Source organism: Panthera onca, chromosome A2 (assembly GCF_046562875.1).
Source record: "Panthera onca isolate mPanOnc1 chromosome A2, mPanOnc1 haplotype 2, whole genome shotgun sequence".
Classification (NCBI taxonomy): domain Eukaryota; kingdom Metazoa; phylum Chordata; class Mammalia; order Carnivora; family Felidae; genus Panthera; species Panthera onca.
The window spans coordinates 75560425-75578479 of NC_138340.1; the positions used below are offsets into that span (position 1 = coordinate 75560425).

At 44.7% G+C, this 18055-nt stretch overlaps 1 protein-coding gene across 1 annotated transcript in view; it reads left to right on the top strand.

Annotated features, from left to right (window-relative positions):
* Nucleotides 1-2333: 2333 nt before the first annotated feature.
* Nucleotides 2334-18055, top strand: part of LOC132674570 (uncharacterized) — a 31801-nt gene continuing 16079 nt past the window's right edge. The window contains exons 1-3 of the mRNA XM_078442579.2: nucleotides 2334-2530; nucleotides 2619-2925; nucleotides 16315-16379. Of these exons, the coding sequence (XP_078298705.2) occupies nucleotides 2374-2530; nucleotides 2619-2925; nucleotides 16315-16379 (529 nt within the window). The 5' untranslated portion in view covers nucleotides 2334-2373. The remainder of the gene's footprint in view (nucleotides 2531-2618; nucleotides 2926-16314; nucleotides 16380-18055) is intronic.

Here is an 18055-nt window from a genome sequence, read left to right on the forward strand (position 1 = left end):
CAGCGTAATTTCTCTCTTCCTGGAGTCATTGGGGTCCTGATCAGAACCCTCCACTCTCCACATAAGGGTGGCTACTCTTTCTCTCTTGCTGAAGAGTTTTCCCTATTATTTCTTTAAACATGAGCATCTTTTAAGAAATATGACCTTTAGTGCCACTTAGAGAAGAGCAGGCACACCCCACAGCAGGAAGAGTAGAGGAAAGGTGAACAATGGTCACCTGCTGACATACATCTCCAGGCCCAGGATGGAGCCGCTCCTGCCCAGGGTCCCAGGTCAGCAAGCAGAAATGTAGGTCCCTTTCCTGTCCCTGTCAATGCTGCCCTTGACCAGAAACAGTATATCCCAGCCAGCTGGTCCCCATCACCAGGAATCTGTAATGATTTCCCTGTTCTAAATAGGATCAGATATGCAACCCCAGCCAATCAACCTGAGCCAAAAGCTCTCTCCTTATTCCCTCAGTGACCTGCTAGCCTTGTAGGGAGATCCCTGAACCCCACCTAATCCTGCCTGTTCCCCCTTGGCTGCTTCTAAGGCTCTATAGACTCCCTCTTGCCCAAATCCCTGGGGAACCGTGTCCACTGCTTGTGAGGCACTGAACGCCCCAATCCATGGATTATTCTTCTTTCAATAAAGGACATCACACTCTACAAACTAAATTGTTTCACTTTTGTCATTTGACACACCCAAGAGAGTATTTGGCTGGAGGTTTGGGGCAGACTTCATTACCCACTGAGCCTGGGAGCTGTTGAGAGACTTTAATGTGAGTAGTATTTGAATAAAAACGGTAACAGTAATTGAGAGAAACAGACTTTTGAATGCTGACCATGTGAAATAAAATTTATTTTCAAAAAACAGTAGAAGGTTGTGGATTTTCTCCCCCAAAGTAAGATTTTTCTCATTGGTGAAAATCTAGGAAATAGAGAAAGCAGGAAGAAAAATGTCACCCAATTTGTCACCACCCACACTGCTCACCTTCTATATTGAGACTCTTTCCACCTGCCGTTTTGCTGGTCAGATGTCTCCCCCATTGTCACTCTCTGTTCCACTTAACACTTTAGCACAGCTGCCCTAGACACCTGCTGAGGGTCTGAATGATGGGCCTGGAATATTCTTTTTGCAGAGCATCTACTCAACACCTCACCATCTCAGCACAACCTCAAAGTCTGCATTTTGGGACACTTTAGCTTTGAATCTCGGTTATAGCTCAGCATGTCTGCCCTCCAGTTTTACCAGGAAGAGGAGCACGGGAGCTGGGTCTGGTCATGGGTGCTGCAGGACCCAGCCCTCCAGCCCAGCCAAGTCCCTTTCCTGGCTGTCCCCACTGCCCTCTCCCTCCAGGCGGTCAGCCTATAACGAGTATAACGAATTACTATAACTATACCCAGGAAGCCTTGGTATACTTGCCATAAGTGAAAAGGAATTTTCGTTTCGGTTGGAAGTCAATGCTATCTTTATTTCTCACCCATTTCCTGTGCATTCCTCAGCTGACCCCTCACAAGGCCCTGCCTTTCCCATTTTTGAAGATCTGATCCTGGGACTGCAGGACCTGGTCCCACCGCCTGATCTACACTGCCCTGGGTCGATGCAGGCTTCTTCCTTTGGATACACACACACACACACACACACACACACACACACACAGGTGTGCCCACACAAGCCCACATCCTTTTTTTTCAAAACTAATCCTATGCTATGAGAAAACATCTACTGCCCAGAAAACATCTACTGACAATAGTCCAGTGTTGAGGTGAAACACCCATCCCCAACATTTCCTGAGCCTTGTCTATGCACCTGGGACAGGCTACACGCTTTGCTCACATTTCCTGTTCACTCTGCCTGCAAACGAACGAGGTCCCTTTTGACAGATGAAGAACAGGAGGAGAAACAGCTCGCCCACGACTGCACAGCTATCATGTTATGTGAGGGCACTTAATCTCCTGATGCCACCTCTGGGGACAATGCTCCAGTGCCCGCTTGGGAGCCCCGTGCCTTTTAGGCAGGGATTGCTGCTCTGCTTGTCCCTGCCCCCCAGGGAGGCTGCACAGCCATTGCTCTGTGAGTGCCAGGTGGCCATTTGAGGCTTGGGATTTGTCTCCAGCCAGACCCGGCTGTCATCCCACCTGATTCCTCTTAGGCATGCAGCCTCGAAAGAGACACTGAGCAGAAACAAATTAGTGCTGTGCTCCATAGTCCATGTCGAATCAAAGATTGCTATTATTAGTGGTGTTTTTATTGTACCAAAGCTCTTCCGTATTCTCAGCACCCTGACCGTTGGGGGTTCCTCTCCCCATTTTGTGGTCAGACCTGTCCCTGCCCTCTGGCTCCACCCTCCAGCCTCTCTCTCTCTGTCTCTCACCAGCAGGTGCCTCAGGGATGAAGAGCTCAGAGCCTAACCTGCCCTCTGCCACCCATCCAGTCAGTCTCCGTCCAGCAGGTACATCTGGGAGGTCACCCTGGGCTTCTCCCCACCAGCGGGGAAGCAGAACCATGCTGGGTCCCCTCGCCTTCCTGTGTGCCCTCCTGTATCCCGGTAAGTCCTGACTCCCTCCCCAGTGCGGGTGGGTGGGGTGCCCTGAGGCTCTTATCCTTCCCTGTCTCACCGCTGTCCCCCCTCGCAGGTGGCGTGGCAGCGATTAATGTGGAGCAGCCAGCCGTGGTGGTGGCGCGTGCAGGCAGCTGGGCCACGCTGCCCTGCAAAACCAGCGCCTCGGTCAGCTACATCCACTGGTACCGCCACCAGCAGGGTACAGCCCCCAAGAGGATCCTCATGCTGGATATGTCCAGCTCATATGTGACCAGAGATGGTGTCTTGACAGCGGACAAGGTCCACGCCAAGAAAGGCAAGGATAGCACAAGCTCTAACCTGTTGCTGCTGAAGCTGGCGAAGAGCGATGAGGGCGTGTATTACTGTGCTGTTTGGGAAGAGCAGAGCACAGCCTTACAGGAAGCTCAGGTCCTTGAGCAAAAAGTCTCCAACTCCCAGGGTGCTCCAGTCCTGGACTTTCCATGGGTGCTGGGTCCCTGGGGTTTCCTGGGTCAACCGAGAGTACCCTGGACACTGGAGAACACCCCTCTCCGCGGGTCCACTGCACATGACCCAGGAGGCTAAGGAGCCCTGGCTCACAGGCTGGTGCAGACCCAGGGGGCTGTCCCGTCTGGAGGCACTTTTCTAAAGATCGTCCAGGGCCGAGCTTCTGAAGCACCTGGAGCGTAGGATCTGAGCTGCACAAGGCAGCAGCCACGAGCACCAGGCACCAGCCCAATGTGGCTACTGAGCACTTGAAATGTAGCCAGTGCACTAGTCCACGCCGCGATGGGCTGGTTGTGTAGCATATTCTGGAGACTATAAAAGAAGATGAAATATATCCTTAAAAATTTCTATATTAACTGCACACTGAAATACTATTTTGGATATCATTCACTAAATAAAATTCGTGCTAGAATTATTTCTTTAACTTTGTTATTTATTTAACCTTGTTGTTAACGCAGCATTTAGGGAGTTTTTAATTTGTGTCTCAAATTGTGTCTAACACTTACTTCTATTGAACAGAGCTGTGCCAGACTGACGATTCAAGATTCTGACCATCTCCAATGAAGAATGTGGGAACGACATATCGCGCAAATAATTTCAAGGCCGAGAGACTCTCTGGGGATTCCACACAAAATGGGTGCAAGCCGAGACTGGAAGGCAGCTCCTGACTCCAGTTTCTAAGTTGTCGCCCCGCCCACCGCTGGTTCCTGTGCAGAGAAAGAGACTCCTTGATCAGAAGCCCAGGAAACACTGTGGCTGACTTCGCAGCACCCTCACCCATGCCTGGCGCTCACTCTCCTGCGGGGAAATGATCCTCAGGGCAGGTGCATGCATCAGCCCTGGACGAGACCCCGGGCCCTCCGCCTTCCCCTTCTCCTTGAAAGTGACTCCATATGGGATTTGGGGACCAGCTTCCCTGGACCTCTGTTCTCTCATCTGTAAAGTGAGGAGGTTTAACTGCTACAATGTGTGACTGATTTTTGTATTAAAGCAAAATTATACCAAAAATATATCACTATGTTCACTAACTTCTTATAAAGTTAGTCAACTTCTTGACCAAAAGAAAAAAAAAAGAAAAAAGAAAGAAAAGAAATTAAAGAAAAGAAAAGCTATATTACTAATTCCCTAGCCATAAACAGGAGAGGCCCTGCTGTGTGGAGGGAAGATAAAACTCTCTGAGGAGGTCTAAGCTGAATTAAATGCATTTTCAACTGAAAATTCCAGTTTTATGTACAACCTAATAGCATTGGCAAAAATAATTAATGAAAGGGAAGTCTAAATGATCGGAAGTAAATTGGTTTCTCGGATTTGCTAAATCTTCCTCCATCTTGATGAGCTTCTGTTTGTGTGGATGATTTATATTTAAGACATGCCTGCCTGTGAAGGAGCCCAAACAACACCTGGACCCTCTACTGAAGTCCCGGGTCAAGGTAAGGCCTCCAGCAAGTGCAGGAAGTGTGTGAGGGGGGGAGGGTTTGAAGGGGCAGAAAGTTACCTTCCCTCCCTCTTGGGGGTGGTCCCCTCATTTGTCCTCCCCATTTCCTAATACAACCGAACCCTCTCGTCTTGCTGCACCTTCTCAGTGCCTGACTCCACAGAGGGGTGACTCTGAGATCTGATTATTATCGTTTAGTTAGAGAGAAGTGAGATAAATATGAAGACACTCTCATGAGAAGTGATCCCAAGTCCATGTCAATCTCAGTTTTCCACGTGGATCCATTGTGCTTTTGATGTACAGCCTGAGAGGACAGTGGCCTTGTACAGGGAGGAAATACCCCCTATGTGGAGGAGGAAAGAAGTCTATGTTTGGAGTCATTTCCTCCTCCTGCTCTTCTCCTATTGGCTAAGGTGAGCTTCACCCAGGACACTTTGACCCCACATAGTAAAGGCCAACCAGCTCTGCCTTCAGTAAAGATGATTAATTATAAGCTTGTTTCAAGGCTGATTCATGAAAACACTAAAAATATCTTATTGGAGTATATAGGACTGAGTATAGTAGGGCCTCTATCTCTGTTGAAGTGAGATTCATATTTTGAATATACTGATGGGCTCACATTACCTCAAAGGTAAAGGACTTTGCATAGATGGCTGCTTGAAAAATCCTGATGATTTGGGCTCACCTCATTTGTTTCATTCCTGAGGTGGGTGAGTCGCAATGCTTTTGAATAATAGAAGCAACATTATAATTTCAAATTAATGCTGAATAAAGTCCAAGAACACCTCAAAAATCACAATTTTCCTAGTTATAATATCCAATACCAACTGCTCACACCCACCAGTACTGTGGAAAAGTCATGTCTGTTACCTCAGAGTCATCTCCTAGAAATCGCACTTCTAAAGATTTCTAGACACACCTGGAAATCCATGTTGAGTGTGTTTTTCTGAGGGCTCTTTATGTTTCACCCCCCAGAATGGGTTCTGGGACGCAGCCTCGGAGAGAAGAAAGAGCACAACATTGGAGGGGTCACTTCTAAACACTGGGATCAGGATAGTTTTTACTACGTCACTTCCACCCTAATTAGTCTGTAGCAAACTTGCATTGCTTTTGAATTTTATTTTAAGATGTATTTTTGAAAACAATTCACGTTACTTAATATTAAAAATCTTGCATATTACTGAGCACGTAGACGGAACATGTGACATCTGATGGTGAAAGGCCTGAAACGGGCTGTGTCATGATCATTTTTGTCCCCTCTTCTCGAACAACAACTTTTGCCTCTGTTACAAAAGAAAATCCGGTTTTCTTTTCGGATACCCACTGACTCCATCTGCCTACTTAGAGACCAGGTCCATTCTTGGAGAATCGGAGTAGGTACTTGGGCTGAGTGTGTCTTTTCCCCCGTGGAGGACAGACACCAAGTACTACACACAGTGGCACAAATAGTCTTCTTATTAACGCTGTGCTGTAACTTCCTTGGTTTCCTTATGTCACTTTTGTCCAGACGCAGAGGCAGGAGTGAGATGGTCCCAGCAGAAGCACACACACTGTCGCACGCAACCCTGGTTTCCTTCAGCAACGTTCTTGGGCACTTTTATTGCCTGAAACACGATCTCCTAGCCTTCTTGGAAGGTTGCTAGAAAATTGCCCTCGCGTGTTCTTCATCTGGAGACTGAGAAGAAGAGAGCCTTTCAAGTAGGACTCTGTGTGTCTCCACTTTGGGGGTACAGATTTCTCTCCCAGTAACAGGACAAGGGTGGATGTTGTGGGGCACTAAGCGTGGATTCTGTGAAACCTGTTTCCTCCCCAAGATCAACACGCCATGTTTCTCTCCCCCTGCTCTGTGCCCCAGTCCCCAGGGATTATGCTAATGGGCATCTTTGCTCTGATATGCATTGACTGTTGGTCAATGGAAGTTGAAGTTCAAAGAAGCATCACCATGTCCCCTGACAGAAGCATTTTTTTCGGGCACTAGGATGGACGTCCAAGCCTTTGGATATAGGGTCCTGGAAGAGAAGAAATAAATGCCTCCTGTGGGTTAATTGGTATAAAAGGGAATGGCCACTTCCACTCGCACCTGTGTTTTCCTGAGCATAACCCTCTGTCTCTGGTGTAGATGGCACTATGTGTTGGCCCCTGCGAAGATGCAGACCCCCTTCAGGGAGGGAACCCTGAGCTCACTCTGCTCCCAACTCCCAGCCTCCTCCTGATGCTTCCACTGACTGCTTCCAAACAACAACCAGAGAATAAGGAAACCCACACATGTGGTCCATGAGGGTCCACCTCGTAATGCCCAGGGCGAGGTAAATGAGGCGGACAGTCCATCTGGACTGGAACAAAAGAATGAAATCAAGCAGTCAGATAAGTGGGTTATATTTGCCTCCAAGTAAATAACACAAGTTGGAGACTCAGGAGAGTTTAGTTCCTTTCATTTCACTTTCCGCAAAACCACCGAGGTCCCATCTCAAACAGAACAGGATGTGCTTTTCCAGTTGAGAAACGTAGCAGAGAGGAGCATGTAGATTATTTGTAATGCTGTCGTTCTTCAGTTAGATCAGGGATTCCAGGTATTTGTCGAGTTATGAAGTAAATCGTCATCACCTAAGTAGAACAAAATTAATAACTTACAGAGATATCTGTGTAGATACATGATTACAGTGCTTTTTGACACAATATTATGATGAATCCAAGTCTGTGTTCCTGACGTCCTTTAATAGAATAAACAATTGTACGGCAGTGAAACCATCCCAAATTTTATTAAAAGAGACCAGAGAATTGTCTTCCACCTTCACAATGTCAACTACAACCCAGCCTCTCACCTTTGTTATAATTGATCTATCTTTTCTGTCCTTCCTTCCTCGTCTCCCTTGCCACCTTTAGGTCGACATATAATTGTTTTGATCACAAACTGACCCTTCCTATCTACGGCGGTTCTGTTGTCTTTTCTTTTAACTTCTAAATTGAAGTTACAGACTGATTACCAAAATCTGCAGTTATATTCTGAAAGTGGCAGACTTAGCGTTTGTAGCCCATAGGTCAACAGATTTCTTTGATTGCTTTTCTTTGCTTGGCCAAGAAAAATAATTAGGTTCTTTTTGAAAATTAACAAATATAATGTGATTCTGATAAGATTTTAATGACAGGTATTTTTTGCTGAGAACTCCTATGTGTACTCCTAGGCACAGTATGAAGCACTTTACATACTTGTTATGTGATGCCTCGTTATCAGAGGAGAGAGGAAAGGGAGTCTCATGGTTATCAATGTACCCACACAGATGTCCCTAACCCTGCCCCAGGTGTCTGGGTTGACATAATTTCCTATTGACTTGCATTCCTGTTTGGAGACAGTGTATGTTGAAATGCTGTGATTATCTCAGAGAGAAGTTAGGTGCCCAGAGATTTTCAGTAATTGTGAAAAGCTCAATCTGAAGGCGCTGACAGTGAACAAATTTGAATTCATATCCACGTTGCTCCATTGGCTGCCAGATAAAGTGCTGGATGTTGGGTCTGTCCAGGAGTTCTTGTGATCATCATGAACATTCTTCAAATGTACTTCTTTCAGGGAGGGAAGAATTGGTTTTTAGAGAAGATTTTAGAGAAGAAACAGTCTAAGTTGTTTCAATGTATTGTTGGGTCACTTTGAACTCTCTTAGTGCTCTTAACTTTACAAGAACATACTCTGGCATTTGTGAGCAAATATGAGTTGTCCCAGACCTGCTGCCCCGCCCAGCAGGGCCTGGGGAGGACAGTATGAGGGTCACTCATGAAGCCACGGTTAAGGAGTCACAGTGGGCACACATCTGGAAGACTTACTTTTTCAGACAGTTTGTCCCGGAACCCAGTCTGCTAGAAGAGTAAAAAAGGGTAAGAAAAATCACATATCTTCTTTGTTCTGTAAACTTGCTTTAGCAGAAAGTATAATAGGTCAACTACATGGAGAAGACTTAAAACCTCACAGTCAGAATTAAGTAAACAACCAAAATGTGCAATGAGGATGATATTTTGGAAATTTTTAGCTGGTAGAGTTTTCTTCTCAGACGTGCATTATGTCACTGGGAGTCCTTCCTCTGTTTAGGGAAAACCATGAGAATTAGTTCCATGAAAGTGAAGCTGTGCCCAGAACAAGCTCATTTTTTTCTGTTAAAGAGTTTTTAAAATATTTATTTATTTATTTATTTATTTATTTATTTATTTCTACGAGAGACAGAGAGAGTGTGTGTGTGTGTGCGTGCACGTGTGTGTGTGTGCGTGTGTGTGTGTGTGTGTGTGCGAGTGGGGTGGGCAGAGAGAGGGAGACACAGAATCTGATGCAGGCTCCAGGCTCTGAGCTGTCAGCCTGGATCCTGACGCAGGGCTCAAACCCACCAACTGTGCGATCATGACCTGAGCTGAAGTCGAAAGCTTAAGTGACTGAACCACCCAGGCGCCCCCAAGCTCATTTTTTAAAATTAATCATGAGCTAGTGAGCTTGAAAGTCAGAATAAAATGAAAAAAAAAATGGTCGTTTTTTTTCCCCTATATTTCAAGTCTCTCATTTATAGATTTGTGGGTAAGCCTGGCAAACTGGGAACACAGAGTTTCACTAGAAGTTCTAGATGCAGAAAAGTGGGGGTGTTCAGTCGGCCAAGTTCACATGCAGGTCAGAGAAGGGCTAGCACTTGGCGCTGGGATGTGATGTGATGTGTTGGGGAGACAGTAAGAGAATGTATTTTCTGGTTCCCTGTCTCTGGGGGTCTTATCCAAGGGAGGATAAAAAATTCCACAGAAACCCAAAGCACATGGAGGGAGAACGTGAGAACATCTGGCTGATGTCAAGCTTCTGGAACATGGCCCTGGAGGAACACCACCAACAGTGGAGACATCAGTACAGACCAGCCCAAACCAGCCCTGACTGTCCCCACGGGCTGGGACCCAAACGCTTCTTAGCATCTGTGAAACCCAAACGCTTCTTAGCATCTGTGAGAGGGTCAGGGCGCTGAGAGGACCACAGGAGGCAGCAGCCAGGCTTTGGATGAGAAGTGGCAGGTGGGAACTTTGCATCCCAAGGCGTGCTGTGAGTTGGTGGGGTGGATTTGGGGCTGGTTACTGCACAGGACAATTCAGAGAAAGAGGCTGAATCCAGAGAGCAGGGACAAGGGCTGGAAGAGGGCGGCAGGGAGACTGTGAGAACTAACTCTCCTCCCGGGTGCAGTGATGGCATCCTGGGGTGAGCAGGAGGCAGGGAGACAGAAGGATGAGGAACGGGACAAAGGAGACAGAACTAGCCTGAAAGGGGCTGTTCTAAACCAGAGGAAACTGTCTTCAGTTGGTAAGCTTAGTGCCTCCTCCAGCATCAGAAGGAGGAAAAGATGACATGTGTGAGTTCAGCAATGACGACGCTCCCATCCCCTGCCAGAGGTGTACACCAGAGGTGTAGCCTGGGTTTGCTGTAACCACTGAGCCCTGCTCAAGGTGCCTGTGTGAGGGGGGAGGGCGCACCAGTGGGGACCACAATCCATCCCGAGCCCTCCCCGCCCTGTACCTGGAGCAGGGCTGTGTGAGCCTGGAAAAAGTGCCTTTTTCTAATTTTCTGCCTAGCTTGTGCCGTGTTTTAATTAGTAAAAAGGAGGCTTCTGTGCTATGGGAGACCCTGTTCAGGAGGAAGTAACTACATAGAGTGGTGTGGACAAGGTACAGAGTTTTCAAAACAACTTAGTCCATGAAGCTTCCTGAGCTGAAAAAGATAAACTAGCCTCCAAAAAGAATCGTCAAAGAACCAACGAAAATACTATTATTTGAATCTAGGAACCAAATTTTACCCTTCAGAGCCTTGAGAGAAACAGTCATAGGGAATGTAGTAAAACAACAACAACAACAACAACCACAAAAGCCTACATTTGCATAGACCCTGGTAACCCAAGGGGGTGCAGTGAGAGGAGGAAGTGAGCTGGAGCTTCTCCAGAACCTTCTTCTGCGGAGCAGAGATGCCAGCACCCACCCCTAGGGATGGTGTGAGGTTATGAGATTAGAAATCCAAATGCTTAGCGTGCAGCCCTGAGTAATTATCGGTAGTAATTATCAGCATTTCCTTTAATCTCACTTCTGTCTCCATTCCTTAGCAAAAAATATTTGAGATAATTAATTAGAAAAATCTGCCTCAAGGCACTTTTAACAGTTTGTCTCTGCACAAGATATACCTGTGCCTACATCTGTGTCTCTGTATCTTTATTTTCATCTCCGTCTCTGTCTCTGTCTCCGTCTCTGTCTCTGTCCCCGTCTCTGTCTCTGACTCCATCACTATCTACATAGCCAAGTCTCTGTCTTTATCATCTAGGTGTGTTTACACTGACTCCTGCCTACCTATCTGGAAATGGACTGATGGGATGTTGTTGCCACAGCCTGACGAATATTCTCCAGACAGATCAGAAACCTCAGAAATTGCATTGCAAGGTGGCCTAGGTTTGACCCACAATTTCCTTCCCTGACACCAGCCGTCACACACCTTACACTGATCCGAGCTTCTGGCCATCAGGGTTCTCAGGTTCCACCTTGTGCTTTGAGGCAAAGCCTGGGTAGACACATGGCCACTTACCAGCAACCACCTGTCACTTTTCTCTGAGCGAATGAGTTTGTTCCTATATCTGTTCAGATTATGTGAGAACCTTAAGAAATTACTTAATGCCTCCTCTGGATATTTTGAGGAAAAGTCTGTTTTATGTGCTCTCTCTCTCTGTCTCTCTGTCTCCCTGTCTCTGTCTCTCTTTCTGGTTAGTAGCCAACATGACAACCAGAAGTATCTCTATCCACAGGAGGAACAAAGGATAAATACATTTACGTACAGTACTCAGCATGCATCCTCCACCTTAGCCATATCGGTACCAACAAAAATGAACCAGGTTCTGGAGCATCTGATAAAACTTGGCCTCTTGTAACACTGGCTGAGAGGAGTTAGATGAGAACAATAAACTGGCAGCACTGAGACACCCTGTCTCCTCCACTGTGATTCTTTTTACAAAGTCCATAGAACAGAGTAGATGGAGCCACGGACAAATGGGTACCAAGTATGAGAGAAGCCAGGAAGTCGGCCCCAAGCCCTCTCTTCAGTTCTGGTCCTTTTGCACGTGGGCAACCTCAGCCCCCGTCCCAGCCTCAGCCTCAGCCCCGCCCCGTGCTCCCTGACAGGTACCTCAGTTCTAGAATCAAGAGGAAAAGAAGCAGACGGCCACCAATTGCACCTGCAGGACGGCAGCCTCCTGTACCAGCTTCCCGTTGCCTCCTGATGACAGCCGCTGTCTGGGGTTGTGGAGAACAGCCTAGTGAGTCAGGGACCCTCAGCAATTCGTCCTGAGATTTCCAGGGAGTCTGGGTGACACAGGCCGCATGACGAGGGGACTGGGATGGAGGGAGGGCAGGCGACTGCGGTCCCAGACGGGACTCGAGGGCCGGGTGCTGCACCACACGAAGGCAGACGGAGGCTGGTGCTGCTGGGATACAAGTGCCCGGAGGAACACCCTTGTGTGCGGTTCTGTGACCTCGCCAGGGTCTGCGCGTGCCTGGTGGGTAATGCAGCCTCGGTACCCACTCGCTGAACGGATGTGTGAATAGATGAATCTTAGGGAGCAGTACTGAGCAAGCACATTCAGGGTACTTCCTGTGATGAATCCTCAACCGTGCATTCTAGAGCCTTGAGAGACATACGTACACACAGACACATACATACCTGTGTGCATATACATGTAGGCACATTATTATTACAGAATGGTATGTAATCTACTATGTTCTCATAAGTGTATATGGAAGAAATAAAGTCTGCCGTTTAAGAACATGGGTTCCAGATACAGATCCTCTGCTGTAAATTACTGTTCTGCCACTTACTCACATCAGACCTTTGATCAAATGCCCTGTATGTCAAAAGCCTCCTTTTTCCCATCTGAAAGATTGGAAATAATAATAAATAAATAATAAATAATAAAGAAATAAAGAAATAAAGAAATAAAGCACCCCCTTAGTAGGCTTTGTGAGGATTAAATGAGAGGATTAAATGAGCATATTTGTAGCAAAGTGCCCCTCACATAAGAATAATTCAGTATTGTGAGCAATTTTATGAGAAATAAGAAAATGAAATACCTATTTTTTTCCGAAAGTTTTAAAATAATGAATTAAAAGATAAATTTTGCCTTTGTTTTCTTCCCTGTTTGAAATAATTAATGAAGACAAGACACATTTTCCAGGAATGTATCTGAAGTGGTGATTCATCCCCCTTCTTGGTTCCTGACATCTGAACCCTTCTGCTGTGTCCAAGGAATCCCCACCTTATGTGCCTTGGTGAAACAATGAATTCATTCTCACCATCGGAAGGAGACCTTCCAAATACGGTTTCTCAGTATTCCTTAGGTAAATTCAGCTGAAAGTGTGGGCTCCCCCAATTAGACACACTCCTCACAACTGCCACCCTTTCACACACACGCACACACACTCACATAGGGACACATGCACACACGAGCACACACAGGCACACGCATGCACACACATGTCCATGCACACACACAGGGTCCGTAAGGAAACGCCCAGCAGTGATGACGGTGCAGGGAACCTCGCTCCAGAATGATCATGGCTGCCTTCTCTTCTCCTTCTCCTTCCCAGGACACACAGTCTTCCTGAGGAAGAATCAGTCCTCTTAGTTGTAGGCCATTGCCTTCTGGTCTACCTCCTCAACATGAAACTGCCTAGTGTTGATCACTTCAGAAATGGCAGTTATTGGAAAGCAGGGAAGATGGGCCAGTTGCCTCAGGAGGAAAATCCAGCCATCCTGGCTTCTTCCTTTCTATTTTTCTCAAGAGGATGCAAGCTGGAGTTCACATCAGCTCCACGTGGTATGTGACAGAGCGACACATAAGTTTTAGGCGGAAATGCTTCAAGTTTTAATGCACACAAACATTTAGAGAAAACCGTATGAAAATCATAAAAGCAAGCAAACAGGTGAAGAAAGGTTGGAGAAAATGAGGAATGTGGAGAAGAAATGCAGAAAACTGAAGTGCTAATAATGTTTGACTAATTTTCCAGGTTCCTACGCAAGAATGGTCACAAAAGCATTTTCACCATGGAAGTTTGGGGCAAATACTCATGGTTGGCCGTATGGAATGTTAAATTTGAAAAACGATAGCAGAACTAATAAGAGCTAATCATTACCAAAACTTTACTAGATTCCAGAACCTGTGTTATCAGTTAATAGAAAACTGAAATACATTCACCTATTTAATATGCATTGACTTTTGAGATAGGAATTTTTATCACATCTATTTTCAGATGAGGATTTTGAGACAGAAAGAGATTCAGAAATTTGCACCGGTTCAGGAACCTCTGAAGTGACAGAGATAAACGGTTCATAGGTTCAGACACGAAAAGATGCTTCAATGACACGTGGAGTTGCTCAGAATATAAAGTGAACTGAAACCAGCTGAAGAGAAAATGATATTCATATTGCACCTTTAGCTGCTAGATTCATTTACACTCCACGAAAATATTTATGTCCCTTTTTCAGGAAAGAAGAGATCAGAACTTCACACACAACAATGGAAAGAGTGACTGGTCTTGGTAAAACGTTCGTGGGCATTTTTATCTCACCTTTAACCCTTTTTCTCCAAGTTTCTTCAAGGAAGATCTTTCTGTTGGCATATTTGCATTTTCAGTTAATAAAACGTATCCTCTTTCAGAAATACAGTCCCCAGTTGCTAACAGAGCAGGCCTGGTGTTTATGAGAACAGAAGGGATTTCCTTTGATGCGTTCTCTGAGCGGTTTCACACACTTGAACACCTGGAAATCAAAACCTCTTAATTCCCTGAACACTTTTCCTAGTAATTTAGAAAAGTCGTTGGTTGACCACTTGGCCCTGATCTCTTCCTTTTCTTTCTTTCTTTCTTTCTTTCTTTCTTTCTTTCTTTCTTTCTTTCCTTCTTTCTTTCTTTCTCTCTTTCTTTTTTTCATTTGCTTTTCTGGTTTCCTTTTTCTATGAGCACTTTTCTGTGATTATTGCCTCCATGGAAAGCAGACATTTGTGTCAATTAATCTGAGGAAAACGTAGAAAATATGAAATGCCATGAAGCCTATATTCAAGGACTTCCAGGGGAATCCAGAAGATCAATTGCCAGGACAAGGTTCCTACCTGCTGGTCATGCCATGAGGCTCAGGAGAAGGCTGACATTTTTGAGGAAACTCGAACTAGTGTGATAACCTCTAACCAGTGTGATGGATCAAGATATCTACAGAAGGAACTAGGCTCATAGTAACTCCTCCCGGTAAGTAACTTTGTCCTGTTTTGATCCTGTGAATGAAAAACTGATAGAGGTTTTTTAGGAAAGACAATGTAGGATCACCTCAGCACATGGACAGCAGTTTTGGAGCTACGGGTCACTATAGATGGAAACAAAACTACTTTTGTTTTATTTCCAAAGGAATGGGTTTCTTTCCTTCCCTGCTTGCAAGCAGATTGAAAATCTACTTTTACAAAATATACACATAAAAGTACAGATGCAGGCTTGAAATTAAAATATTTGTAAGCCTGTGTCTGTAAACTATTTATGTAAATTATTGGTTCAAGGTGGGTTTTTTTTTTTGTGGGTCTTTAAGTGAGAAACACTTTGATTAAGTACCTTTAGTATTAACAGTGCTCCTCTATTAACCTGCAAAACCCACATGATTGCTTTTGATCTCCTCTTCAGCAGCAGTGCAAAAATTTAGCTCTTGCAGGAAATGCAGTAAATGACTATAGAACTTCAATAAATCAACATAGTCTTATTACTTTAGCTTCTTAGAGGGTAGGCAGAGATTAGTCAAGATTTGTGCAATTGTAATCATGTGATACTGTGCCGAGATTGCCCAGTGTAATGGAATTTGTGAGCTCGGTAAACTATTTCAGTTCTACAGTCCAAGAAAAGAATCTATCTTCATGGTTCAATATTCTTGTTTGTTCATGTATTGTCTCAGCAAATATTTACTGAAGACAGTGTCTAGGCTGGACGTTAGAGATAAAAGGGGCACAAGACGCAGTCCCAACGCTCCAAAAGCTTGCAGTCTAGTGGACAAATATTCTCAATTGTAGCTATTATTGACTGAGAGCCATGTACCATGCTGACTAGTTACAGTGCCTTATCTCAGCCCTCCACAGCCCTGCCCAGGAGACCCTCTTATTTTAATATCACTGTTGGGGAAACTGAGGCTTAGAGAAGTTCAGTTAATTGCCTAAATTCACATGGCTAGGTACTATGGCAAAATTTGGGACCCAATAAAGACTTGTTTGTTCCATAGAGCATGGTCTAGGCCATTCTATGGTATTAGGAGCATTAAGCTTTATTTTAAATATGAATATTTAATTTTCTATAGCCTAACTTTCAAATCGACTCTTCAGTTGAATGTTTAACTCATAAGCTCATAATTTGTATTATTACTCATAAGATGGGAAAGACAGAACCAAACTGTCCAGGCAGAGAGGGGTCAGTTCATCCATTCTTGACTAAGTTCATATACAATGTGATTTTGCTTGAGAATCATCCTTGTTTAATGCTATCAGGGCCCATTTATATATACTTATATAAATATTGAAAAAATACAGGCACAATTTGTAAAGAGGTGCAAAGGGAGATTTCTTTTTCTTTTTAAGTTAATTCCTTTATGGGGTGGGGAGGGGCAGAGTGAGAGAGAGGGAGAGAGAGAATCCCAAGCAGGTTCTGAGCTGTCAGCACAGAGCTTGAAGTGGGGCTCCGCTCCTGAACTCTGAGATCATGACCTTCACTGATATCAAGAGTCTGATACTTACCCACTGAGCCACCCAGGTGCCCCCAAAGGGAGATTTCTGTAAAAGCTTTTCAGACAGTGGAATTGGTATGGTTGGGCTTACAAAGCATTTGGTGCTGGCACACTGCTCAGGGTCACAGGTAAATATTCTTTCATTCTTCTGTATAACGTAAGGAGGGGAGGCAGGGGATGCAGGGGCTGCAGGCTAGGTGCTGGTGCCGGCTCAGAATTCTCAGATTCACCCCCAGTTTGGTCACAAATGGCAGCGGGATCCTTGGAGAGGTAGGTGACTGTGTCCCAGTCCTTGGGGGTAGTTGCCACCTGAGCTTGCGTGGGCGACATTGACAAGGAGCTAACTTGCTAGAGCAACTGGGGGTCCCTGAGGGGTAGGGATGTTAGTTAGGTCCCTCTGGAATTTCTGCATTGAAAGGTTTGTAAAGAAATTTGTGTAACTTATTCATTTGATCTAGAAGCAACCAATGGAAAAGAATGAACAAAAAATTGCTAAACTTGTCATTTTGTCAGAAGGTGATTCATATCAGGTATGGACACATTTAACTGTGCAAACATATCCATAATGTCATGAGCTGGTTTCTCTGTTTGTTTTTTTCTAAATTCAGACTAGTAAATGTGTTCTTTCTTCATTAGTCTTAGACATGAAATTTTGCCCAGATGAGGGAAAACGCCTCCCAAGGATGTTTCTATACTGCTAGGTGTGGTCACTTACAAGCTTTTAAAGAATTTTCACAATGCTGGTAAAACAATGAAATCATGAAAGTAATGATATATTTTGGTTTCGTTAGTGGTTGTGATCAGAGACACAAATGAATTCATAAGTTGAAAAGCAACCTTCTTGTCCTCTTTTTTTTCCATCTGACTGCAATATAAATTCTAACGGTCTGATTAAATAATGGTGACAGAGATATAATAATTCATGAGGTCCTTAAAGTTTTGTGGGAGAGTGTGATGCAGAGGAAAATATGGGCTTTGATTCTGGATCTATCAGTTTCTGAATAATCATCCTTTAGCAAATAAATTTTAATTAGCTGGCCGTTGCTTTCTTAAAATGATAAAAAATAGTACGTGGCCATTGTGGAGAAAAATGGAAAAGAGAAGAAATAAAAATTGGATAGTGACATTTATTACTGTTAACATTTGCTATATTTCCATCCATTCATTCTGTCAATGTAAAAAAACATCTCGAGTGGTTTGTTTTGAAGACTAAATGAAATTATAGCTACCACATCAGTTGGGACAGAGTCAGTGATTAAAAAAAAAAGTCAATACTGGTGTGCCTGTGTGGGTCAGTCAGTTGAGCAACAGACTTTGGCTCAGGTCATGAGCTCACGGTTTGTGAATTCAAGCCCCGTGTTGGGCTCTGTGCTGACGGCTCAGAGCCCAGAGCCTGCTTTAGATTCTGTGTCTCCCCCTCTCTGCCCCTCTCCTGCTTGCACTCTGCTCTGTCTCTCAAAAATAAATAAAATTTTTAAAAAAGTTTAAAAATTAAATTGTATAGAATTCAAATTATCACCAGTGAAGGACTTTGTGACTCAGGAGTACAGGAAATGTATCAGTTATGATCTAGTCTACAGGTCATTTTATTTTATTTTTTATTTATTTATTTTTATTTATTTTTTTTCAACATGTATTTATTTTTGGGACAGAGAGAGACAGAGCATGAACGGGGGAGGGGCAGAGAGAGAGGGAGACACAGAATCGGAAACAGGCTCCAGGCTCTGAGCCATCAGCCCAGAGCCTGACGCGGGGCTGGAATTCACGGACCGTGAGATCGTGACCTGGCTGAAGTCGGACGCCC